The sequence below is a fragment of the Phacochoerus africanus genome, chromosome 8, assembly GCF_016906955.1.
Source record: "Phacochoerus africanus isolate WHEZ1 chromosome 8, ROS_Pafr_v1, whole genome shotgun sequence".
Classification (NCBI taxonomy): Eukaryota; Metazoa; Chordata; class Mammalia; order Artiodactyla; family Suidae; genus Phacochoerus; species Phacochoerus africanus.
This window is the reverse complement of record NC_062551.1, coordinates 50406368-50431097: the sequence shown is the minus strand read 5'-3', so window position 1 is coordinate 50431097 and position 24730 is coordinate 50406368. Positions and strand designations below refer to the sequence as shown.

General features: G+C 54.2%; 3 protein-coding genes across 7 annotated transcripts; 1 reads left to right on the top strand and 2 right to left on the bottom strand.

Annotated features, from left to right (window-relative positions):
* Nucleotides 1–4363: 4363 nt before the first annotated feature.
* Nucleotides 4364–8336, bottom strand: ZNF576 (zinc finger protein 576). 4 transcript variants are annotated; one of them, XM_047788917.1, is made up of 3 exons: nucleotides 8107–8336; nucleotides 7385–7503; nucleotides 4364–5728 (listed from the first exon to the last, which is right to left on the bottom strand). In XM_047788917.1, exons 2-3 carry the CDS (start codon nucleotides 7485–7487, stop codon nucleotides 5301–5303), a joined length of 531 nt encoding a protein of 176 aa, XP_047644873.1. In that variant the 5' UTR covers nucleotides 7488–7503; nucleotides 8107–8336; the 3' UTR covers nucleotides 4364–5300. The 4 variants fall into 4 exon arrangements, with proteins under 4 accessions (XP_047644873.1, XP_047644872.1, XP_047644874.1 ...); XM_047788916.1 differs by having other exon boundaries at nucleotides 4740–5728; nucleotides 7873–8336; XM_047788918.1 differs by having other exon boundaries at nucleotides 4740–5728; nucleotides 7963–8336.
* On the top strand, nucleotides 8302–16598 carry IRGQ (immunity related GTPase Q). 2 transcript variants are annotated; one of them, XM_047788913.1, is made up of 3 exons: nucleotides 8302–8482; nucleotides 8937–9468; nucleotides 11337–16598. In XM_047788913.1, exons 1-3 carry the CDS (start codon nucleotides 8473–8475, stop codon nucleotides 12661–12663), a joined length of 1869 nt encoding a protein of 622 aa, XP_047644869.1. In that variant the 5' UTR covers nucleotides 8302–8472; the 3' UTR covers nucleotides 12664–16598. The 2 variants fall into 2 exon arrangements, with proteins under 2 accessions (XP_047644869.1, XP_047644870.1); XM_047788914.1 differs by having other exon boundaries at nucleotides 8346–8632.
* A 1677-nt stretch (nucleotides 16599–18275) lies between these two features.
* PINLYP (phospholipase A2 inhibitor and LY6/PLAUR domain containing) lies at nucleotides 18276–23946 on the bottom strand. The gene is given in 5 exon segments (XM_047791343.1): nucleotides 18276–19214; nucleotides 19686–19933; nucleotides 22327–22419; nucleotides 22422–22496; nucleotides 23499–23946. Coding segments are annotated over 5 exon segments (654 nt in total). The 5' UTR covers nucleotides 23575–23946; the 3' UTR covers nucleotides 18276–19052.
* Nucleotides 23947–24730: the final 784 nt, after the last annotated feature.

Here is a 24730-nt window from a genome sequence, read left to right as displayed (position 1 = left end):
TGCCATTTTCCCAGCACTTACAGAGTGCTGCATTTTATTTGCATGAGATCATCAGGTCCTTAGAATAACTGCGAGATAGGGACTGTAATCCATTAATTCATTTAGCAGGTATCTTTTGAGGACTCGCTGTGTGCTAAGCATGGGGGACACAGCAGTGAAGAAGATAAAATCCTTGTCCTCGTGGTGCTTATGTGGAGGTGGGAAGGGGCCGCTGTGGGGCAGACAGTAAGCAAGCAGGATGCAGCCCAGGCTGGATGGTGCTAAATGCCATGGAGAAAAACAGAGCAGAGAAGGGAGAACAGTTCTGGAAGAGGGTGCAGTGGTTTTTTTTTTATTTTTATTTTTAGGTTTTGGGGGGACAGCTTTAAATAGTGGGGTCCTCCCTGAGGAGGTGACAGAGACCTATGCCGAGACCGGGAAAACGGGAGGGAGGGAGCCTTGCACGCCAGTGGGAAGAGGATCTCAGCGGGAGGAAGGAGGAGCCCGCCCCACACGTGGTTGGAGGGGTGAGCTCCGGGGAGCAGAGGGCCAGCTCATGACAGCCTTGTGGAAACATTGCCTCTCGCTCTGAGATGGGAAGTATTAATTCACAGAAGCTTGGCATCAAAGCGCCTTTGAAAATAGAAGCCTAATTATAATAATAGCTACCCTTTACTGAGCATCTACTGTGTGCCAAGCTCCGTTCTAAGGCGCTTTACATGTGTTAACTCATAGAAGCTTGGCAGCTAAGAACCTTCAAGAATAGAACCTGAATTACCGTAATGGCCATCATTAAGTCAGCGCTCACAGCGGACCAGGCCCTGGCTATGCGCTTTGTGTGGACAATCGCGTCGGATCCTTATGAGGTAGGGACTGTTCCTTACTTACTCATTCGACGAGGATTTCACGAGCACCTAGCAGCTGCAGGCACTGCTGGGGGAGCTGGGCATAGAGTGGTGAACACAGTGAACAAGGATCTCTACCTTTGTGGAGGTTATGTCATAAAGGGGAAAACAGATGCTTAAACAGTTAAGTAAAATGTGTAGAACGGTAGAAGGTAGTACGTGTGGTGGAGGAAAAGGGGAGGGAGATGGGGAGCTTTTGTGTGTGAAGCCGTTTCAAATGGGGGTAATCAGGGAAGGCTCCACTGAGAACGTGACAGCAGAGCAGAGACCTAGAGGAGGAGGAGGCGACCATGCTGCTGGCTGTGGGAGCAGCAAGTGCAAAGGCCCTAAGGTAGGAGCCTGCCTGGGATGTTTGTGAAAGCATCCTCGGGGTTGTTGCTGAGGACGGCAGGGGAGGAGATGGTGGGAGGGCAAGGGCCGTGGGGGCCAGAGAAGGGCAGCAGGGAAGAGGGCCAGGTCGTGTAGGCCATTGCGCCAACTTTGCTTTTTCTCTGAGTCTGTCATCATCGTAATCGTTAGAGGCATAGGGGTTGTCATCCTGCCCACTTTACAACTCCTACAATTAGGGCGCAGAGAGGTTGAGTCATCTGCTAGAGGTCACACAGCTAGAAAGAAGCAGAGCCCAGGTTTGAAATCAGGCAACTGGATGCAGGGCACACATTCTTAGCCACTGAGCCACACTCGAGAAATGGCTGTTCACAGCCACCATCTGATTTGCAGGAGTGTATTTGGTCTCTAGAGTTATTGAGGTTTTTTAATCACATTGGTTGCCAACATTTTTAAATGGGCAGATTCGACCATAAAAATGGAAGTTTCCGGCTTCCCTGCTGAACCCACAATCCCATGGGGCGATAGTTTGCTGGAGCTCAGCAGGGGTCACCTGTTAATGGCCAGTTCCTCCCACATGCCCGGTCCCCACTGTCTGGCATCTGGACCCCTCATACCCTGCTTGCATCACTGACTTATAGTACCTGCTTGGCCCCAAAGAGCATTTGCACTTTGATGCTGTTACAGGATCTTAGACCAAAGCATTTCAGAACGCATACTTTTCATCCTAGAAGCTCCGAATCTCAGAACCTGGCATATTTCCACTCTTTGAGGCTTTCCTAGCCACTATAGCTTAGCATCACTGAATCTCAGAATCGTCAAACTCAGGGCTCATTAAAACAGCAGGGATGGATTTTATTTCCTGGGGCAGCATGCCTAACCCTCTTCTGATGTCACACAGGGTCTTCTAAGCACAGAGGTAGAGAATTACCCATTCATCAGCTAAAGTTACTAGGGATCATGAGAGACTGGGAATCAAGAGACCTGGTCATGCCATTCTGGGTCCAGGCAGGATATGGAAACCACGCTAGGAATTCCCAAGCGGATTCAGTGCTGGGAATTGGTTATCACACAGGTGTTAGAAGGCTGAAAGCACAAATGTGGAAAAGTGAGGTAACCGAGAAGTTAGTGTCTGCCAGGCGCTCCTCCCTCTAGGGCTGGGATACAGAAAGGGAAGCTTGGTGACCAGAACCAGTGGGAGCTCGGAAGGCAGGCAGCAATGTGTGGCTGGTGAGGTGACCGGTGACGAGGTGCCACACAGCTACTGCTAAACCTCGAGGGGGCCATAGTGCCATGTGCTGAAAGTAAAGGGGCTGGAGCCTGAACTGCTGCTGGAGGAGGGGTTCCAGCAGGAGCCCAAGACAGGGTGAGTCCCTTCTCCCCTCTTCCAGCTTTCCTTCTGCTCATCACCCTGTGGGAAGAACTGAAGGAAGCCAGCTCCGCAGGGGGTCTGGGAAGCCCAGCTGCAGGAAGCCCAGCATCACGGAGCAGTGCACAAGGGTGGGCCGAAGCTGAGAGATAGGTAAACGGTGGGGCACGGTCAAGGAGTTTTGTGGGCAGGGACAGGGGTGTCTTTTTAAGGGGCGCACCTGTGGCATATGGAAGTTCTCAGGCTAGGAGTCAAATTGGAGCTGTAGCTGCTGGCCCTACACCACAGCCACAGCCAAGCCAGATCTGAGCCGCATCTGTGGCATGCACTGCAGCTGACGGCAATGCTGGATCCCCAACCCACTGAGCGAGGCCAGGGATCAAACCCGCGTCCTTGTGGATACCAGTCAGGTTTGTCACAGCTGAGATAGTTTTAGTGGCCATGGTAAAGTGCTGTCCTGGGTGTGAGGATGAAGCAGTGGGGAAGACATCACACTTGCCTCAGCAGCTGGGCACAGAGGAAGGACACAGATGACATAAACAAGAGTGATAATTCCAGGTGTTGAAGAGTTCTAGGAAGAAATTAAATCAGGGTAAGGGTTATAGGTGCCATTTTAGCTAGGCCCTCTCTGAGGTGGCAGGCATTGAGACCTGAATATTGAGGAGACAGTTTTGCAAAATTCTGGGCAAGTGCAAAGGCCCTGAGGCAGAAGCCAGCCTGGCACATATAGCTGGAGTGTAGTGAAGAAGACAGGAGTTCCTGTTGTGGTTCATCGGGTTAGGAACCCACCAGTATCCATGAGGATGTGGGTTCAATCCCTGGCCATGCTCAGTGAGTTAAGGATCTAGTGTTGCTGTGAGCTATAGTGTAGGCTGGCAGCTGCAGCTCCAATTCAACTGCTAGCCTGGGAACTTCCATGTGCCACACCTGCAGCTCTTTAAAAAAAAAAAAAAAAAAGACAGGAGAGTTGAGATTGCTTACTGGGCTGGGACCCAGTCATTGTTGGGTTTTGGGGGCCTGGGTAAGGTCTTTGTATGTTATTTATGGGATGGCATTGAAGGGTTTTAAATGAGTGATGTCAGCTGATTTACATATACACAGGGAGTGGTCTGTAGTAGAGACCTGGGGGTGGGCATGGGGAGCAGTAGTGATAGCAGACCCAGCATCCTGCTGTCTTGCTGCTCTGCCATCCTGTGGTTGCTCTCATGGTCCGAGATGGCTGGATACCATGTTCATATGCAAGGCGGGAAGGTGGAAGGAAGGCAAGTTCCCTTCTGAAGCTTGAGGACTCTACTAAGGAATTTAGTGAGAACTCAGTCCCAGGGTCACGCCTAGCTGCAAGGGCATCTGGGAAATGTAGTTTTTGTAACTACCATGTCCCTAGCTAAAAACTGGGAGATAGCTCAGTCTCTCCCATATCCTTCTCACCTATGGGCTTTCAAAATATCCCTCAATTTGAACAGAGTCTATGATTATTGTACGAAGGGCACCAACCATTGTCTCAAGGGCAAGACAGGCAATGCAGGGGAGTAAAAGCTGGTCCAGTGGAACTCAGCCCAGGGTTGGGCCTTTCAAGAGCTGAAAATAGGATCCTAATGGGCTATCTCCCAGTGTTGGCCAAATTCAGCAGGAAACAGAAGGTATCTCTGTTTGATTCCAAACTGGTTCCCCCACAGGGCCAGGCCAGCTCTGCCCTGAGCTCCCCACTCCCTGAACCTTGCTATTCTCTGGGCATTCCTGCTCAAAAGCTGGAGTTCCTTGCTTAGACAAATTAGTATGGACCTTTTCTGTTTTTAGATTGTTTATTTATGCCATCTCACACATATAAAAAATACTCCATGACCAGAACGGTACATAAAATCATTTAAAAGAACAATAGGAGTTCCCGTCGTGGCGCAGTGGTTAACGAATCTGACTAGGAACCATGAGGTTGTGGGTTCGGTCCCTGCCCTTGCTCAATGGGTTAAGGATCCAGCGTTGCCGTGAGCTGTGGTGTAGGTCGCAGACGTGGCTCGGATCCTGCGTTGCTGTGGCTCTGGCGTAGGCCGGTGGCTACAGCTCCGATTAGACCCCTAGCCTGGGAACCTCCATATGCCGCAGGAGCAGCCCAAGAAATAGCAAAAAGACTAAAAAAAAAAAAAGAACAATAAATTACCTGGGGAGGAGCGGCTGGGGGTGGGGTGGAGGGTGGGCCAAGTTCCAATACCGTGGCTCCTCTTGAGTGGGAAAGGCTGGCAGGGGGTGGGAAGATACCAGGGCAACCCCCACATGACTTTGCTGCCCCATCCCCCAGAGGCCAGTTGCTCCACATCTGGAACCCATTTGGTGGCATTACAGGCACCCCTCACTCTCTCTGCCCCATTCAGGCACAAACCCAGGGCAGTTTGCTCTTACAGCCCCGCTGCATCCATTCGGGGAGAACTAAAGGTGATTACACAATCTGCAGCTCGTTGTGATTTCAAAGTCTCTAGTTGGGAATGAGATACAAATAATAATTTTCCCTCTTTCTAGTTAATTTCTTAAAGATCTCACTGTTGCCTGATTTTACGTTTCCCTAAAGGCTTTTGAGTCCTCCAAAGACTGAAGCTCCAACTGAGCATCTTCTGGGTCCTCTTTATCAGCAGTCTTCTGCCTTTCCTGCCAAGTCTCCCATTCCCATATTGTAGTGGGTCCTACCAGCCACAGAGCCCCCACTGCCCTGGGGAGGGCTTAAGCCGCGCTCAGAGCTCACCCCGGGCATGCCGGATGTAGTGTTGATGCAGCCCTGCTTCCTGGGCAAAGTCCTGACCACACTCAGTGCAGGCGAAGGGGCCAGGAGGTGTGCGCGCCTCGTGTGCCTGGCGATGGCGCCTCAGAGAAGCGGCCTGCCCAAAGGTCTTGCCACAGTCAGGACAGGGGAAAGTGGGCTGGGTGGTGGTGGGGGCAGCCAGCTGGGAGGGCCTGACTGCTGGACCGTGGCTGCGCTGATGGGCGATAAGGGCCTTGGAGGAGGGGAAAGAGCGGGCGCAGGTGAAGCAGATGAATTCGACCCCCTGCAGCTTCTGGGCCACGAAGTCCTCTGGGTGCTCCCGCTTCATGTGACGCTCCTGGAACTTGGAATCGGCAAAAGTGATGAGGCAGCGGGTGCACTGCAGGGTCCCCTGGTGGCCTGAGGGACACAGGGTGAGGTTGGGGGAGGCCAGCAGGAGTCCCCAGGGCCTCTCCCAGCTCCAGGGTCATGCTAACACTGAGGGTGCAGTGCTTCCTACATGCCAGGCGCTATGCCAACGCTGGACAGCCGCACAGGGAAACCTATCAGACCTGTCTTGTGGCTGAGCAGACTGACGCTCAAAAAGGTTAGGCAACTTGCCAACAGTCATGATGCTAGGGACTGAGATGCTGGAGTCGGGATTGGAACCCAGGAGGCTGCTCTTCTGATAGAGCCATGTGATGAGAGCACTGCAAATGGAGCCAGGCTGCCTGGAACTGAATCCCAGTTCTCCTGCTTCCTGGGCAAGTAAAAATAGTGTTTTCATCTGGAAAATGGCACCCATATACCATAATTATATCAGTATTTACCTCATAGGGTTTTTGGAAGGAATAGGTGAATTATAAAAAGTGCTTTGAACAGTGCTACACAATAGTTTGCAAGAATTACTGTTGAGAAAGAGAAAAGCAGCCCTGCAGCCAGGAGCTGGCCTGGCACTCACAGCTAGGCCTCGGCGTTCTCCTGTTGAGCATAAACAATTTCACAGAACATCGTCAGAAGAGGCCGTGCTGTGACTGAGGCGAATGAAGACTAGGCCACGCCATGATGCCGTCTGAACACAGACAAAACGTGAACACTGTCTGAGCCGCAGAACAGGCCAAACATCCCCCTGTTCTGCTCATATGAGCACCTGCTGCTGTTCTACCAATCACAGCTGGAGCCTTGCCTTGTTCCTCCCTCCTTCTAGGTAAGATTTATTAAAAAAAAAAAAAAAAAAAGCCAATTGTGTAACTGCCCCCCTGCTTCCTGGCAGCATCCATTCAGAACAAATACCCCTTTCTTGAACCCTTCCCAAAATCACCTAGCACAAGCCCATATCCTGTAATTTTCTTATTACTAAGATGCCCCATGGGGTGTGTGCTTTTTCAGTGCAATGAGCAATAAGCCCAGCCAGTTCAGCTCTAGGTATACTCCTGGTGGTCTCTGGCTGGAGAGCATTGACACCTTGCCTCTTGCTACAAATACTTAACCTCTCTGCCTCAGTTCCTTCATCTGAAAGTGCTAAGTACCAATTGCATAGGGCCTGTTAGGAAGACTCAAGGAGATAACAAAGGTAAACTCTTAGAATGGGCCCAGCACATAACAGGCAATCAAGTAGGAGCTGTTGCTGTTACCCTGTGTCAGACCGGCTAACTTCATTAACACCAGGCTTTTCCCTTTTTCTGCTCATTCTCACACCAACCCTGTGAGGTAGGTAGCAACAAACCCTCTTGATAGGGCAACAAGAGGCTCAAGCCACACTGCAAGTCTGGGGCAGAGTTGGGACTGGAGCTCACTGTCCCTTCTTAGCCACTTCTCCCACCCCGAGCCTCTCTGGATGCCACTTTGCCTCTGAGCTGCAGCCCATGCATGCTTATGTGGACAGAGCAGTGTGGGTATCTCTGAGGGTAATAAGAGTAAGGGCAGGGAATGGCAGGTCCTGGTAGGGCAGCTCATGGGTCATTACAGCTCCTTCCCAACAGGCAAGTCCCTGCAAAGCCTTGGACACTGAAATGCTGTAGAAATCCTTTTAGCATCAGCTCCTGCACCCACCCTCCTCTGGTCAGCAGGACTCACAGTTGTTGCCACCTGGATTTGGGGCACTTCTCTCCTTGGACGAATCCTGCTGCTCCGTGGTCACTTTGGAGTGTGGGACCTCCAGAGGATCCTGCTGCTCCATGGTGACTGGGATCCCCCTGGTTAAGAGAGGGACATGCATGACAGAATAGTAAATCAAGTGAAGTCGCTCATCTCTAGCTAGCCTTAGAGGGCCCGCTAATCCTATGACCTTTGACAGGCTCTTTGCCAGCCTTTGCCCCCCAGGAGATACCATCTTGAATTGTAACCGGATGGAGTTCTCGCTAGACAAGATTCAATCTTCCCCAAAGATTAAACTTTCTGGGTTTGTGACTCCCCTTAGAGCCTTCTCATTTGCTTGAGATCGCTGACCTATGCCTCGTATGTCAAACTCCCTCCCTGAGCTCAGAGCGTGGGACCCTTGACCTTTGACCCTAGCCTCATCCCCCTTTCATCCCACGTGACTTGAGGCATGTGGTGGTACCCACGGTTTAGCCCGCCTCCTTTCGGGAAACATCTTTCTCCGACATCCCGAAATTCTTGTTCCACCCAGAGGCCCCTCTTTCCCACGCGCGCACTCAGCCGCTGTGTCCCGCTGCCCCCAAAGCTGCGAGAAGCCCAGGGCTCCGCTTTTCTCCAGACACCAGAGGGCTGCCTTTCGTTGTGCCTGTCAGTCACTCGTCACAGCGCCGCCACCCGAAGGGAAGTGGGGTAGGGCCCACCGAGTCTAAAGTCCCGGTGGTTTCCACGGCCTTTCGCCTGATGAGCCTTTCAAAGCCGAGGTCCCCGATCGCCATCCGGCAGCAGTGCAGTCGCACCAACCCGGTCCTCAAAATAATGGGCGAGGTCCTTCTCTGCATTGGGGTGCGTAATGATGACGTTGCAAGCCATTCATGCCGTAAAGACCTAAGCTTATTGCACAAGTGTGTTAGACGTTCCTGGTGCGCACGCGCTCTGGTTCCCTCATTGTTCAAGGCCCGGCGGCTGCAGAGTTAGAAAAGGAACATTCTTCCGCCGATCTGCGCAGGCGCTGCCAAGGGCCGTGTCCCTGAGGTCACGCTTGCGAGACACGCCCCCTCCTGAAAGGAATGACATCAGGTTAGAGCCCCCGGAACGGGTCTGGACGTCCCCAATTTCTGGCGCTCTAGCCTCCTCGGCCTCCGTCCCCGGACCACAGGGGCGGGGCTTCTCAGCGGCTGACCGGCTGCTACGGACTGCGCTCTTCCGTGTGACCTCGCTGTTTGTTCGGTTGGTGATTTGGAAGGGAGGAGTGAGAGATTAAAAACGTCTGTGTCCCTGAAGGAGGAGGGGGCTGGTGGCCGGTTTCTGAATTTTTGAAGCAGAAAGGGAAACATCCAGAAAGGGCGGCCACCACTCCCGGATCCCTGGGGAATAGGGCCCTGGAGCGAGGTTTTTAGGTGCATGGATGTGATAACCGAGAACGAAAGAAGGGTACAGGATGAAAGGCTGAAATCTGAGACCAGAGTGGGGCGGCTAGGAAAGAAAAAGGTTGGATGCTTCCTGAGCCAGGTCTTGTCTCCTTGATTTCTAGCTATGCCTCCGCCACGGGGTGATGTGACCGTCTTGTTCCTGGGGCCTCCGGGCTCGGGAAAGTCTGCGCTGATTGCAGCGCTGTGCGACAAGGATGTGGAGATTCTAGAGATCCCCGACAAGCGTCCGGATTCCGGGCTCCCCAGCCTTCGAGCTGCGGGCCCAGGCCTCTTCCTGGGTGAGCTGAGCTGCCCACCCGCAGCGCCGGGGCCCTGGGCGGCGGAAGCCAACGTGCTGGTACTGGTGCTGCTCGGCCCCGAGGGGAATGGGGAGCCCTTGGCCCCAGCGCTGGGGGAGGCAGCACGGGCCGCCCTGGCCCGAGGGACGCCGCTGCTGGCTGTTAGGAATCTTGGCCCTGGGGAGTCACAGAATGAAGCCCAGGCCCGGGATCAGACAGCGGCCCTGCTGGACAGCGCCGGTTTGGGCGCCGTGGCTCTCTTCGTGCTACCGACCGACTGCCGCAGCAGCGAGGGCTCCGAGGAACTGGAGCGTCTGCGGACGGCGCTGCGGAGCCAGGCGGAGGCGCTGCAGAGGTGAGCGTGGCGTTTCAGGGTGGGTTGCAGAGGCCTGGGGGCTTTATTGAGTCTACACCTCCCACCCCTAAGGTGCTCCTTGAGGTCTGCGAGACCCCACCTCCAGCGCATTTTGAGCCAGCCTTAACAGAATATCTGCTGGAAGCCCTGTTCCCTTGTCTGGGTCCTGCCTTTTAGCGCTGGTTTTGAGGTCCGTGAGGCTCCACCCCAAGCTAGCACCCTTTTTTGTCATCTGGGCTCCATCCCAGCCAAGGGTCAGCTACGTGTTCTGACCTGTCATCCAGGTTCTGCCTCCTGTGAGCGCTCTCTGAGGTCACAAGTCCCTCTCCCGAGAGAATTCGAGGAGAGGCCAGGACCTAGCACCCAAATACCACCCCAGGCCAAAGAGTGAAGGAGGGCTCGCCATCGCCCTATAAGCTGGTAATTCCTTCCCATATTTTACCGGAAGACTCCGATTTCTAGTCTTCACCCTCCTCTCCACCATCTGCTTGGTTCTCAAAGATTTCAGTCTCTGGAAAGCCACGCCCTCAGCGAGCTTTGTCGTTTTGGGGGCCTTCCCCCACTTCCTTTCTCTAACCCCTCTCTCCACTTGCTGGCTACTTTGTAAATTTTCTCCACCGACCCCGGAGGGGCCTCATTTTAGAGACATCAAAAAGAGATGGACTCAGGGAGGGGCAGCCTCTTCTCCGGGCCAGGCCCACCACTCATCTGTTTTCCTTAGTCACACCCCTTTGGTAAAAACTAGATGCGGCTTCTCCCCTCCCTGGTCTTTTTTCTTTTTTTTTTTTTTTTAATGGCTACACCTGAGGCATATGGACGTTCCCAGCCTAGGAGTCAATTTGGAGCTGCAGCTGCTGGCCTATGCCACAGCCACACCAGATCCAAGCCACATCTGCGACCTATACCACGGCTCCCATCAATGCTGGATCCTTAACTCACTGAGTGAGTCCAGGGATTGAATCCACATCCTCATGGATACTAGTTGGGTTTATTACCACTGAGCCATAATGGGAACTCCTCCCCTCACTGGCCCTGACATCCCTTCCTACACCTACTCTCAGTAAAGAGCTCCCTTGCCTGTCCTTCCCTCCTCCCTCCCTCTCTCTCTCCTTCCCTTCCTTCCTTCCTTCTTTCCTTCTTTCCTTCCCTGAACCTGTGGCATGCAGAAGTTCCTGGGCCAGCAATGGAATCTGAGCCACAGCAGTGAGGATGCTGCATCCTTAACCAAATGAGCCACCAGGGAAGGCCTCAATTTTCATTTACAGTCCTGATTCTGTCTTTGCTCCAAGCTTCACTCTGAGTTTTGTCCCACCAGCACAGTCTTTTCTTAATCCTGCAGGTTTCTCAGAAAGCCTCCCTCCTAAAGGTTGTAACCCTAGGGAAGTGCAACTCCCAGAGTGTAACCCCAGCCTGGTCCCAATCCACCTCTCCCACCTCCTCTTTTTTCTTTTCTTTTTTTTTTGTCTTTTTGCCTTTTCTTGGGCCGCTCCCGAGGCATATGGAGGTTCCCAGGCTAGGGGTCGAATCGGAGCTGCAGCCACCGGCCTACACCAGAGCCACAGCAACATGAGATCCGAGCCTTGTCTGCAGCCTACACCACAGCTCAGGGCAACGCTGGATCCTTAACAGGCTGAGCGAGGCCAGAGATCGAACCCACAACCTCATGGCTCCCAGTCGGATTCATTAACCACTGCGCCACGACGGGAACTCCTCTCCCACCTCCTCTTTAAGCGCCTCTCTTTTCTTCATAGCCCTGGTTTCTATTTTCTGTGCCATTAGTCTGGCCTTTCCTGCTTCTTTGAAAAGCTCCACCTTGGTCATGATAGCCCAGCTTCTGCACTTGACCCTGTCGCTCCCTGTCCCCACAGGCTCCTACCACCGGCTCAGGATGGCTTCGAGGTGCTGGGCGCAGCAGAGTTGGAGGCTGTACGTGAGGCCTTCGAGACTGGTGGCCTGGAGGCGGCGCTGTCATGGGTTCGAGCCGGCCTGGAGCGACTGGGCAGCGCACGCCTGGACCTGGTGGTGGCTGGTAGGGCTGACGTGGGCCTTGTGCTGAACATGCTTCTTGGGTTAGATCCTGATGACCCAGGTGCAGTGCCTGCCTCAGTGCCTGAGAGTCCCACTTCCTATCCGGCGCCAGAGCGCCCCAATGTGGTGCTCTGGACCGTGCCTCTGGACTCCACAGGCACTGCTGCCGTCCCACACCCGACCCACTACGACGCTGTCATTCTCGTCACCCCTGGGGCCCCCACCGAGAAGGACTGGGCCCAGGTCCGGCCCTTGGTGCTACCGGATACACCGCTGGTCTGCGTGCGAACAGACGGCAAGGGCGAGGATCCAGAGTCTCTGGGAGAGGAGGAAAAGACGGAGAAGCCCCGCGGCGAGAGCTTAGAGAACGCAGGTGGAGGAGGGGGTGAGAATGCACGCAGTGAGGGGAGGGAGACCCCTGGCACTGGGTCGCAGAAAGCAGGCGGTGGGGAAGGTTCCAGCAGCGAAAGTTTGCAGCCGATTGCCGTGGGCGCAACGAAAGCGGGCAGCGGGGACTCTGAGCGCACAGCGGCGGTGAGCCCAGAGGACGAGGCGTGGGAGGTCCTGGAGGAGGCGCCCCCGCCGGTGTTCCAGCTGCGGCCGGGCGGGCTCCCCGGGCTGTGCGAGTGGCTGCGGCGCGCTCTCCCCCCGGCCCAGGCGGGGGCTCTGCTGCTGGCGTTGCCCCCGGCATCTCCCCAGGCGGCGCGAACCAAGGCTGCGGCGCTGCGGGCAGGGGCGTGGAGGCCGGCCCTGCTGGCTAGCCTGGCGGCGGCGGCAGCCCCAGTGCCAGGACTGGGCTGGGCGTGCGACGTGGCACTCCTGCGCGGTCAGCTGGCAGAGTGGCGGCGAGCGCTGGGGCTCGAACCCGCGGCGCTGGCACGTCGGGAGCGAGCCCTGGGCCTGGCGCCCGGGGAGCTGTCCGAGCGGACGCGCTTCCCCGGTCCCGTGACTCGCGCCGAAGTGGAGGCTAGGCTGGGTTCGTGGGCGGGCGAGGGCACCGCCGGGGGTGCGGCGCTGGGCGCGCTCTCCTTCCTGTGGCCTGCGGGTGGCGCGGCGGCCACTGGCGGCCTGGGCTACCGCGCGGCGCATGGCGTCTTGCTGCAGGCGCTGGACGAGATGCTGGCCGACGCCGAGGCAGTGCTGGCACCGCATGTGCCTGCGCAGTGAGCGCTGAGTTGAGGGCCAGGGCTTCCCGGGTGCCCTGTGTGCAGGCCACTCGGCTCTGTCAGGGGCTGAACACTCAAATCCGGGTTAGAGGGAGAGGGCATGGGGGTTCGGACTCTAGCATGGGACGTCTGGGCCTGCGAGATAACTCAGAATCCTGGGTGCTTGAACGGGAGGAGGGCTCTGACTTCTGGTGGGAGGTGTGACTTCCTGGGTCCTGAAGGGGAATAGAGTTTGGGGGGTAGGACTCCTGATTTCTCTGGGGACCAGAGGCTGTGATCCTTAGGCTCCTGAACTCCTAAAGGGAGTTGAGGGCTTGGACTCCTAGAAAGGGGTATATCTGGTCTCCAAAAAGTAGAAACCCGCCAGAGGGAGTGGAAGCTCTGATTCCTGATGAAGGGGGTCTCCATCACCCTAGGAGTCTGGCATGGAGGAGGGGGCCTGGGTTCCCCAGGGACCTGGGAACCTTGGACTTCTGAGCCACAGGGGGGTGTAAGGTCTGGGTGTCCCGGGGTAGGGGTAGGCTGCCTGCAGAGAGGGCCTTAAAGCTTCCCTGGGGGGGAGGAAGGTCTCCTGATTCTCAAGAGGGCTGTGGATGTTGGTTCCTATTTCATGGGTGGTGGAGGGTCTCCATCTAAAAGAGGCGCTGGGGGCTGTGTGAGAGAGCTGGGGACCTTTTGGTCCCTCTTGGGGAAGGTAAGAGTATCTAATACTTGCTCCCCCAGGGCCTGGTGACCCAGATGTCTTTCCCAGCTGTCTTGGGAAGAACGGTAGCACAAAAATGAGAGGAGGCAAGAGGGCTGGGCATGGTGGGCTCTGTGTGTAGCCAGAGACCAGGAATGAGGCTTTCTGGGTGTGGAAGGGCAGAACCTGGGGCATCTCCCACAAATCCCTATTGGATTTGGATCCTGGCAACTGCCTCTCTCTGAGTCGGTTTGGAAAGGGCTATGACTGTCCCCCATTTTATAAGTGCTGAGCGATTATGGGGCTGTTCCTCCACCCTCTCTCCTTTAGAGGTTTTCATCATTTTTTAGTCTTGGTTTCTTCTGTCATTAACTTGAATCCTTTCTGGCCTTGGTATTTTGTACAGCAGCTGCCTTTTGGGAAAAGCAGCTGTACAGCTGCAATGACACAAACTTATGTGTTGGCCACTTTGGATATTTCCAGAGGGGACACAGAGTATGCTGCAGTGAGCACGGGACCCACAGAACAGCTGGGCAGGGGTTCCAGACCATGGGCATGTGCCACAGTGAGGCAAAGGCAGAAGCCACAGGTCACAGAACCCTTCAGTGTCAAAAACAGAAAGGGCCTCCAGTAGAATCTCTGTTATGTTAGATGGGGAAAGCAGCACTCAGAGAGGGCAGGCTCTGGGTCCAGCAGCACACAGCGAGGCCCCTGCCTGTTCCCATTCCCTGCTCCATCCCATCCCCCAACCAACCTGATCTCCTGTCTGCTGCTTGAGTGGGCCACCCGGGCTCCTGCCGCAGGACCTTTGCACTTTTGGTTATTTCTGCCTAGAATGCTCTACTCCCACATCTACCCCTGATTGGTTCCTTCTTGTCAATCTGGTCTCAGCTCAAATGTCCCCTCAGAAAGGCCCTCCCCAACTGCTGTAACTGAAGTAGCCCCCACCCCCACCCCTATTATTCATCTTGGCTGGTTATTTTCCCTTGTAATCATGAAAATCATGTAATCCCTTGTAATAGAGAATTACTTTATTTATTTATTTATTTATTTATTTACCTGTTTATTGGCTCTTATCTCCAAGTCTTGGTCCCTGCTGTACCCCCAGCACCTAGAATAGTGCTTGACACACAGAAGGTGCTTAGTAAATATTTGACTGAGTTCGTTCATCAGTGGCAGAACTAGAGTTGGAATTTAGGTTGTCGGCCTCTTGCCTCAAGGCAGGGAAAAGGAGTGAGATGGGGGAGAAACAAGCATCTCCTGGAAGAGGAAGCCCCTGTCTGAGGTCAGGGGACCTGGGAAGGAAGCATGGCTTTGCCACTGTCACTCTGGGTGACTTGGGCCAGTGCCTTATTTTCCCACCTGAGAAATGAACGGGCTGGATGAAAACCATACATTCTTCCAAGATCCTACTCAAAGTTACCCTTCGAGTGTAATTGCTCTGAGGGGCAGGTACTTGAGGGATGTGGCCGTCTTGACCTTGACCTCCCACCACTGACACAAGGGTGAGAAGGCAAAGACTCTAATACTGAATGGCTCCTGGCATTGTCCTCAAGGCTCTTTCGACCTTGGGAGACTGTTGCTCATCCATGTCAGTGATACCCAGAGTAACACTGTCCCCCTCAGTCCAGAGATCAAGCCTGCCTGCCGTGTGCAGGAGTGGGAGAGGTGCCGAGCAGCGCTGTCCGGTAGAAAGAGAATGTGAGCCAACATGTAATTTCACATTTTCTAGTAGCCACGTTAAAAAAGGAAAAGGAAACAGGAAACGAATTCTAATATGTTTTACCCCAATATAGCCAAAATATTGGAGTTCTCTGGAGGCTCAGCAGGTTAAGGATTCTGCATCATCACTGCTGTGGCTCTGGTCGCTGCTGTGTTGCAGGTTTGATCTCTGGCTCATGATGCAGCCAAAAAAAAAAAAAGAAAAAATAGACAAAATATTATTATTTCAACATGTAATCAATGTAGAAAGTAAGAAAAAATATTCCGCCTTCTTTTTATTGCTAAATCTTTGTAATTGGTGTGTATTTCTCACAGCCCATCTCAATTCAAATGATACATTTTCATCAGAAATACTTGACCTCTGTTTAGATTTCATAAAATTCGTATTTGGGGAAGTCGATTCATATAACCCAAGTCACCCCAATTCTATTGAATAGTTTTTCAACAACTGACATGAGTATCAGTTTTTAACCTAATTGGATGTGAGTCAAGTGTAAACTTCAGTTTCCCAGTTGGACCAGCCGCATGGGGCGCGTGGCTGCAGAAGTGGACGGCACAGCCCTTGCACGTCTCCACCGTCGCAGGGAGTTCCGTGCACAGTGCTAGGGTCACACAGCCCTTTTACCGACCATGGAGGTGACCTAGGACAGTCACTCCTCAGCAAGTGGCATCTACCTCACAGGGTCACTGAGAATTGAGTGTATGTACATTTATACGTGCATTCCTCCTCACACGCATCAGTGTAACCGCAGCCTCTCCCGGAAGCTGGCATATTGGGAGCACGAACTTTAGTCTTACTGCCCTTGCCCACAGCCCCTCAGCCCGGGCAACACAAAGATGACTCATCGTCGGAGCCCATGTCTCAGCGCTATGCCTTTGCTCAGAGTGCCCTCCCCTCTTTCTGCCACTTTGACACCCCCTCTCACTGGGTCCTGTCTGGCATCTCTGCTCTACACTCCTCTGGGTCACACTCCCTCTGCCCTCCTTCCTGCCAAAGGGAATCATGCCTGAGATCACATCTGAGAAAGCGAGACCCAGTTTTGTTTTCATGTGTCACTGTCCCTTGTAGACTGTGCACATCATGTTCATAAAGTTGTCGGTCGGCACTTTTGGGTGTCACCACTGTCTTTTGGAGGGGTTGCCTTTTAAATCATGCCTTTCGAAGGGTTGAACTTCAGGCTCTGCCGAGGCAGCAAGTCGCTGGTGAGGCATCTGTCTCTGGGAGCATCCAAGCAGAAAAGACTTAGGGATGGATGGATGGCTACCATCACAGTGTGTCTACCTGGCACCTTCGGGCTGGAAGATCTTCGAAGGCAGAAATTCAAGAAAATGTATTATGAATCTTGGCATTGCCATTGCCAGAAGCAGAATAAGTGCAAAAGACTTGTCACTTCATTGAAGTTTCATGCTTGTCTGGACAATGATGGAGAGACGTGTGTCCACTGGGGTGGGGAACCGTGAGGGCAGGTGAGTTGAGGGTGGGTTGGCCTGTGGTGCTTTCTGGACGGGTGAATAAAAAGGAGTAGAAACTCCATGGTGTGTCTGTTCTTTGAGGACTTGAAGGGGAAAAAGATGCTTGGGGTTTGGACTGGAGCTGGAGGCCTAGACTCTTGGGTCTGAGGGAGGAGGGGTCCAAAGGTGGGTCCCTAGAGAAGGAGGAAGAGGGGGGTCTGTGCAGGGTAGAATCTCTTGGGGTGGAATTGAGAGACTGAGTTGTGCCACCATGGTGGGGGGGGGCGGGGTGGACTAGTAACTGTATGGACCTTGGGGGCTGTGATGTAAAGCATTTTAGTTCTGGAACAAGCTTGGCCCATGAATGCCCCCAATCTGTTCAACTTCTCTGTAGTCATGTCCTCAGAGAGTCCCTTGTCATCCTGACTCGAGACCTGGCCATGTGACCTGCTTGGCTGCTGGGACAATAGCAAACATGCAAGTGGAAGCTGAAAAACGGCTCATGCACTAGGACTTCCTCTCCTGCTGCTCTTGGGACCCCTGCCACTCCCACCACACAAGAAGCCCACGGGCGCCCTGGTGGCTCAGCAGGTTAGGATCTGGCGTTGTCAACTTCTTTGGCTCTGGTCACTGCTGTGGCTTGGGTTCAATCCTCGGCCCTGGAACTAATGCATACTGTGGGTGTAGCCAAGAAAAAAGAAGTCCAGGCTGACCTGCTGTGATAAGACATGTGGCCCAGTCAGCCCTGACACTCCAGTCAGGGTCAACCCTGTGAAAGAGAGCTACCTAGCTGCAGCTGAAGCCAGCAGAGACTAGTAGAACCACCCAGCTGATCCCAGAGCAAATTGCCAGCCCAGAGAATGAGCTAAATAAAAGGCAATTATTCAGAGTTCCCATCATGGCACAGTAGAAACGAGTCCGATTAGTTGAGAGTTCAATCCCTGGCCTTGCTCAGTGGGTTAAGGATCTGGCATTGCCGTGAGCTGTGGTGTAGGTCGCAGACGCAGCTCAGATCCTGTGTTGCTGTGGCTGTGGCATAGGCTGGCAGCTGTAGCTCTGATTCGAACCCTAGCCTGGGGGTGGGGGCGAGGGGGGGAAGACAGCTTGTGGACGGGGCTAGATACAGAAGGTGAAGGGTGAGTGGACCTTTAATGAGTGGGTACTTGTTCACCCAGTACCACACCTCTCCCTCCCACTGGAGGGGGAGTATACTTCCCCCTCGACGGCTGTTGGCTTTGACCCTGTGATTTACTTTGTTCCATGGAATATTGGCACTCCTGACCTCAGCTGGGACTTTGGTGCGCTTGGTTTTTGTGCCCCTGTGATCAGCCATGAGAAGAGCATTAGCCAGAAAGCCATTGACCCCAGAAGACTGGGGAACCCCATGGAGGAAAATTGAGTCCCCCCACTATCCAGACTGGAGCCAAACCCACTAATGCACAACCAGAAGCAGAGCCACCCCAGCCAAAGCCGTATAGAGAAGAATGCTTGAGACAAGTCTCAGTTGGGGGTGGTTTGTCACATGTCATTACTGCAGTATGAATTGACTAATACAACTTTTGGTTTTTACGGCTGCTATGCCCATGGCATAATGCTGGGACCCAGGCCAGGGGTCAAATCGGAGCTGCAGCTGCCAGCCTACACCACAGCCACGGCAACGCTAGATCCTTAAGCCACTGAGCGAGGCCAGGGATCGAACCTGTCACAGACACTGTGTTGGGTTCTTAAGTCACTGAGCCACAACAGGAATTCTGATTAATATAACTTTATTGTTTTCAACCACTGAGATTAGGGACTTGTTTCTGTGGCATAATCCAGTCTGCCCTGATTGATGCCGGGGTCTAGTACCTGCCAACTAATGGCCACTCAATAAGTGGCAGCTATTACAGTGATTTGCCCAGACTCATTGCCTCAGAACCAGCATTGTCTTAAAGGGGCCAGGCACTGTACTAGGGCTTGTTTAGTTTTCTTTCATTTGACTCTTGAGACAGTCCTGTGAGGTTGTAACTATTAATATCCACATTTTGCATACATGAAAACTGAGGCAAAAAGGAGAGGTGGGGGAGTTGCCTGGTGGTTTAGTGGTTAGGATACAGCGCTTTCACTGCTGCGGCCCCGAGGGGGAGGTCAACCCGGAGAGGTGATCATGGACTCTGGAATCTGACCCTCTCTAGCTCTCTGACCCAAGGCAAGTGACACCACAACCCATGCCTCAGTTTGCTCCTCTGTAAGATGGGGTAATGCTTTCAACTTCATAGAGTTGCAATTATGAAATGAGGTATATGGCATGAAAAGCACTTAGCACAGTATGGCAGGAAGTAATCCCTTAGTAAAAGGTAGGGTCTTCCCTCTTTTCCTTCCAAAGAGGCAACTCCTGAGGTTTGAGACCCCTATTTTCTGCATCACACCTCCCCGAGATGCATTATCTCTCAAGGACTCAGGCTTGCTGTTAACCTGTTTAATTTATAGGCACATGGGAGGCTGTAGGTAAGGATGAACAGAGACCAAACACCTCATGTGCCTTTGTTCTTCACTTAGTTGCCAGAAGGCTGGGGGCCTGGGAGACAGATGGCTTGGCTGATGGTGTAGATACTGGAGGCTGAGGGCACAAGGGTCCCAGGCTTGATGTGGCTGGCATTCTCGGTAGCACAGCCTTGAGTAGAGAATTTGATACCTGGGAAGGGGGTTTCCGACCAGAGTCAGGGCCTCCAACCCCCACCCCCCCATCACCCAGAGGTCCTGCCTCTGCCAGCTCCTCACCCAGTTCTCTGGGACCACGGTCTCCCCCAGATCTGGAAGTCTGGGCCTCCAGTTCTAGGGCCCCTGTGCCCTCCTCCAGAAATCCAGGTGCCCCTTATCAGCCTGCACATTGCCAGTAAAGGTGGCGCAGTGGGTTTCCTGGCCAACGCAGAGGACCTCCTTGGTGGCAGAGCATGTGTCCTTGAAGGAAGCGATGCAGGAAGGGCACTGGAGGCCATTCTCAGTAGGATTCTCGAGGGAGCTGGAGAGGAGGGGGGAGTATAAGGTGCAAAGGGACCAGAAACCCTTTCCCAACCAATCTGGGGAACACCAGTTGCTAATGGACACTGCATCTCACAGGTAAGGAAACTGAGGCTCACAGCAAGGAAGATGCCTGCCCAACGTTACAGCGAGGATCAGTGGCAGGCCAGAACACTCACAGCCGGCTCCTGGGGCAGGCTGGGGCAGGGGCAGGCGGCAGTCGCGGGGGACTCCAGATGTGGGCTGAGCTGGTGCTTACCAGGCGCAGCATCGTGGTTGCAGCCGTCGCTCTGGCAGCAGCACATGTTGGACACCATGTGATTCTCGGGGCTCGTGGTGATGGAGAGGAAGCCTGAGCTGCAGGCGCTGGACTTTACGCATCCTTGGTAGCTGTTGGTTGACTGGTGGCCCTCTGCTGGATGGGGATGGGAGGCACTCAGGGGTCTCGGGGTCTCTCCCAACCTCACCCTTGCCCCCAGCCCATGGCTCTCTAGGGTGGTCCCTTCCAGGCCCCCAAAATCAGACCCCCTTATGTGCCCAGGGCGTGGTCTGGATGGTGTTTTACACATACCCCTCCCCCCAGGGTTTCGGGAGTCTTTTGGTGCCCTGGTGCCTGCCTGATGGTTCCTTGCACCCACCCCACCGTACTGCCATGCTCTAAGGGTCTCACCTTTTTCAGGCTACCTATGGCTGCCTCCATGCGCAGGTGAAATTGTCTCTTCCAGCTTTCAAGATTTCTGCCCTCCCCTGAGCCTCCGAGTCCCTGCCACCAAATGCTGGGATGCCACTCTCACCTCCCACCCTGCAACACCCACATCCTTCTCTAACGTGGTCACTCCCCAGACCTCCCACCAATGCCTCTTGCTGCCCTCCTTGACCAGGCCCAGGTCTTGCCTAAAGCGCCCCCTTCCCAGCTCCAGGCCTTCCTGTTCTCCACCGTATGACGGTCTCTTCCAATCCAAGGATGTCCCTTCTCCACCCCACAGAGGGGTGGTTTTTCCCAGCTTCCTCCATCTGCCCCAGGTCGGCATCACCCCCCTGCATTTGCCTGGATGGTCTCTTTAAGCCTTTCGAGTCCTTCCCCCGCCTGCACCAATGTTTGCTAGGTGAGCCGGTGTGCAGTCTTCTATCCCACCTTCCTTACACACCCTCTCCGCCCTAGACGGTTCCTTCCCACACTCCTCATTGCCCTTACTCCTGTCTTAGGCTTCATCCTCCGATCCTGCCCTGTGCCCATCAGCTCTCTTTGAGCGAAGGTCTCTGGGTCTCCTTCAGCTTTGGATGGACACACCCAACCCCCTGCCAGTGGTTTCTTCCTTTGCTCCCCTTCTCCTCCATCCTTTCTCAGGGCTGGGATAGTCCCTTCCATTTAAATCTTGCTGCTCCTCTCCCGTTTTTTAGTTAATTAATTAATTTTCTTTTGGGGGCTGAACTCACAGCATATGGACGTTCCCCGACTAGGGGTCAAATCAGAGGTGCAGCTGCCGGCCTGCAGCACAGCCACAGCAATGCTGGATCTGAGCCAAATCCATGGTCTACGCTGCAGCTCACAGCAACACCGGATCCTTAACACACTGAGCAAGGCCAGGGATCGAACCCAAATCCTCACAGACACTAGGATGTATTCTTAACCAGCTGAGCCACAACGGGAAACTCCTCCTCTCCCATTTTACCCATATGCCGCCCCTTTGCCCCATCTCCACTTCTCCTCTTGCTGATTTGGTCCGTGCTGCAGGATTATCTTCCTTCTGCCTGGTGTGGTCCCTTTTATATCTCTCCCTCTACCCCAATATCATCTCTCCTCCTCCTGTCACAAATGGTCTCTTGGAGTTCCCATTGTGGCGCAGTGGAAATGAATCTGACTAGGAACCATGAGGTTGCAGGTTTGATCCCTGGCCTTGCTCACTGGGTTAAGGATCTGGCATTGCCACAAGCACAGCATAGATAAAAAATGCAGCTTGGATCCCCCGTTGCTCGGATCCTGCATTGCTGTGGCTGTGGTGTAGGTCGCAGACGCGGCTCAGATCTGATGTTTCTGTGGCTGTGGCATAGGCCAGTAGCTGTCGCTCTGATTGCATCCCTAGCCTGGGAACCTCTATATGTCACGGGTGTGGCCCTAAAAAGCAAAAAAAGAAAAACAAATGGTCTCTTCATGGAGTTCCCATTGTGGCTCAGCTGGTTACAAACCCAACTAGTATCTATGAGGATGCAAGTTGGATCCCTGGCCTCTCTCAGTGGGTTAAAGATCTGGCTCTCCAATCTAGTGCTGCTGTGGCTGCGGTGTAGGCCAGCAGCTGCAGCTGATTCAACCCCTAGCCTGGGAACTTCCATATGCCACAGGTGCGGCCCTAAAAAGCAAAAGAAAAGAAAAGATCTCTTCCAGTCCCCACTACCCCTCCATCCCTGGGATATCCCTTCTGCCCCACATGACCAACATGATGGCCTTCCTTCAACCCATCCCAGCCCTTTCCTTCTCTTCCATACCCCATTTCGCCTCTTGCATATTGGATTCCCCCCCATCTCCCCGCGTCCGGATTTCTCTCTTTCCCCTTGTCCTTTCTTTCCTGATAATCCCTTCCTGCCTAAGAAAGTCTTTCCTGCCGCTCTTCCCCCCATCTTCTGCTTGGGAGCCTCATTTTCAGAAAGCGATGACAATGGCGGTTGCGGTCTTCCCATCAGCGTCCTCGCTCTGTCCACCTTGGATTATCTTTCCCTCTTTCCTGCCCGCTCACCACGCAAAGGTTCCTCCCAGGGCGCATGTGCTCCCCTGAAGGCACCCCCCCCCCCGCCCCCGCCTCCGGATCTGACTCTGCCCCTGCCCTCTTACTTCTGACGTCTCAGCCGCCGGGACCACGCATGAGTCCCGGTCGGCGTCGCAAGTCCTCACATGTCCACCGCAGGTGAGTCGGAGCCTGTACACACCTCACAGCTTCCTGATCGTTCATGGGCGGGGCACTGACCGCTGTCCAGGGAACTGTCTGAAGCTCTTGCAGGGACGGGAAGCGACTCTACCTGGGGCAAGTTCCCCAAACTACAAGGCTGGGGGCTTTGGACGCTAGGGTCCTTGGAGAAAGCTTGGGGACTGGGATGGGGAGTGGGGGGAGCTGGGGAAGAAGATTTGCATGGACTTTTGTGAACCTTCAGATCCAACTGGTTCTCAGATGTGGGCCTCTTCCTTTTAGATACCCTTCCATAGGCCTGCACCCCCAGTCAAGAAGGAGAGGTGAGGGCCAGGAGGGCAAGGGCATGGACCCCTTGGTCGTGAGAGAGGAGACAACTAGGGGCCCAGACACCTGGGTCCTCAGGAAGGTGGAGTTTTCTTGAACTCCTGCATCTAAGAGAGAAGGGGACTGGGGACCAGAACTCCGTAGAGTCCTGAGAGAAAGGAAATCTCTCCCTTTCCAACCATTTAAAAAAAAAAAAAAATTCCCTTTCTGGTCATACTCTGATCTGATTTTCTAGAATTCAAATGGGTCAATTTATTTTTGGGGGTCTTTTTAGGGCCACACCCGAGGCATATGGAAGCTCCCAGGCTAGGAGTTGAATCAGAACTGCAGCTGAGGCCTGTACCACAGCCACAGCAATGCCAGATCTGAGCCACATCTTCAACCTACACCGCAGCTCAAAACAACACCAGAATCCTTAACCCACTGAGCAAGGCCAGGGATCAAACCTGCATCCTCATGGATACTAATTGGGTTCTTAACCTGCTGAGCCACAACGGGAACTCCCCAGATACCTTATTTTGACTGCCTTCCCCCAGGGATCAGAGGATTCAGAGCCCACCCACCCCCAACTCCTTTCTCAGGGATTCAAATGCAAGTTTTTGAGCTATTCCTCCTCTGGGATCCCAAGCTTTCTCTCCTTTACCCTCTGCTTTCACCATGAATCTGAATTTTCGGGACTCTTTCCCCCTGGAGGACCTTGCTGAATGCTCTGTCACAGTCTTCTTTCCTGGAGTCTCAGAAGTCCAGGCCCCTAGTCACCCAGACCCAGGAGGGTGCAGAGCAGGGCAGAGGCCAGCAGGAAGGTCTCAGGTTTCAGAGAAGTCCTCATGTTGGGTGAGTGAGCCTGCAGTTCCAGGACCCCAGCTCATGGGAAACTGAGGAGGGGTGGGTCTGGACGCACCTTACCCCTAGGGTGAAAAGTGGCTGATGTAAGATCTAGGGGCAGGCCTCTGCACCTCTGGGTAGGAGAAACAGAACCAGAATCCAAAAGGGACATGGGCATCTGGTGCCCAGCCCCCTCCTCCGCCCGGACCCCAGGAGTCTGGGCTTCCAGCGCCTTTCTTCCATCAGGACTCAGACGGGCACTTCCCTCTTTTTTCCCTTTCCCACCGATCCTTCCCCGACCTTTTATTTTCTGGCCTGAAGCCCAAGATCAGAATCCGGACATTAGATTCCCTGTAGGATAGAGCGGCTGGAAGGACTGAGATGCCCTCTCCCTTCTCTCTCTCTTCCCAAGGAGGTCCTCAGCGTGGGCGGGGCCCTAGCTGGGAGCGCCCACCTTGTCCAGGCTCGTTCTGCAGAGGCGCCGGCGCGCTTGGTTCATACTCCCTTCTTGGCACGCTTGGTTCATACTCCCTTTTCTGTGTTAAGGCTCTCTCCAGCTCCAACCCCACCCGAAGATGCGCTTCTGGGTCTCGTGGGGACCGAACAGATGGGTGCCTGTCAACCGGCAGGGATGGGCGTGTTACGAGACGGATGCCCACAGGTCATATTGGACAACTGAGGCAGGGTTGGGAGCCGTCGAGGCTGCTTGTGTGTCTGCCTTGGGCACGTGCTTTGGGTTTTATTTAGGTCCTTTACCCACTCTCTCTTGGCCTCAGGCATAACTTTCAAAGGTCCGAGATTTTTTTTCCTTGTGTGTTGGGCGGGGCGGGGGAGCAGCGGCGGGGGAGTAGCCAGCAACCACTGAGGGGATCCGGTTGCGGTAGCTTCCTCCCTGCAAAGATCTGCTCAGGTTTGCTGCCCTCTTGCTTTTCTGGCTTCAGTTTGGGCGGTGAGGATGGCGAATTTCTTCTGAGGTCCCACTACCCGAGGCCGTTCCGGTAGCAAGACTCTCTCTCGAACGCTGGGTGTGAAAGTCACTGGGAGGAGGGGCTAGAGAGCTGTTTGGCCTGAGGGAAGCGGGAACAGCTCGTTCGTTGCTAGGGAACAGCGCCTCTGGCCTCTGGCTGGAGAGACGCACTGGGCTTGCGCAGTGTTGACGC

Excerpts from the sequence above, each read along its gene's own strand:
- ZNF576 (XM_047788915.1), bottom strand. The coding sequence starts at position 7,640 with ATGGTATCTCCTGGGGGGCAAAGGCTGGCAAAGAGCCTGTCAAAGGTC. Across the intron at positions 5,729-7,384 it reads AAATCCAGGTGGCAACAACT|GCCACCAGGGGACCCTGCAG; the intron begins GTGAGTCCTGCT and ends TGTGTCCCTCAG.
- IRGQ (XM_047788913.1), top strand. Across the intron at positions 9,469-11,336 it reads CAGGCGGAGGCGCTGCAGAG|GCTCCTACCACCGGCTCAGG; the intron begins GTGAGCGTGGCG and ends CTGTCCCCACAG.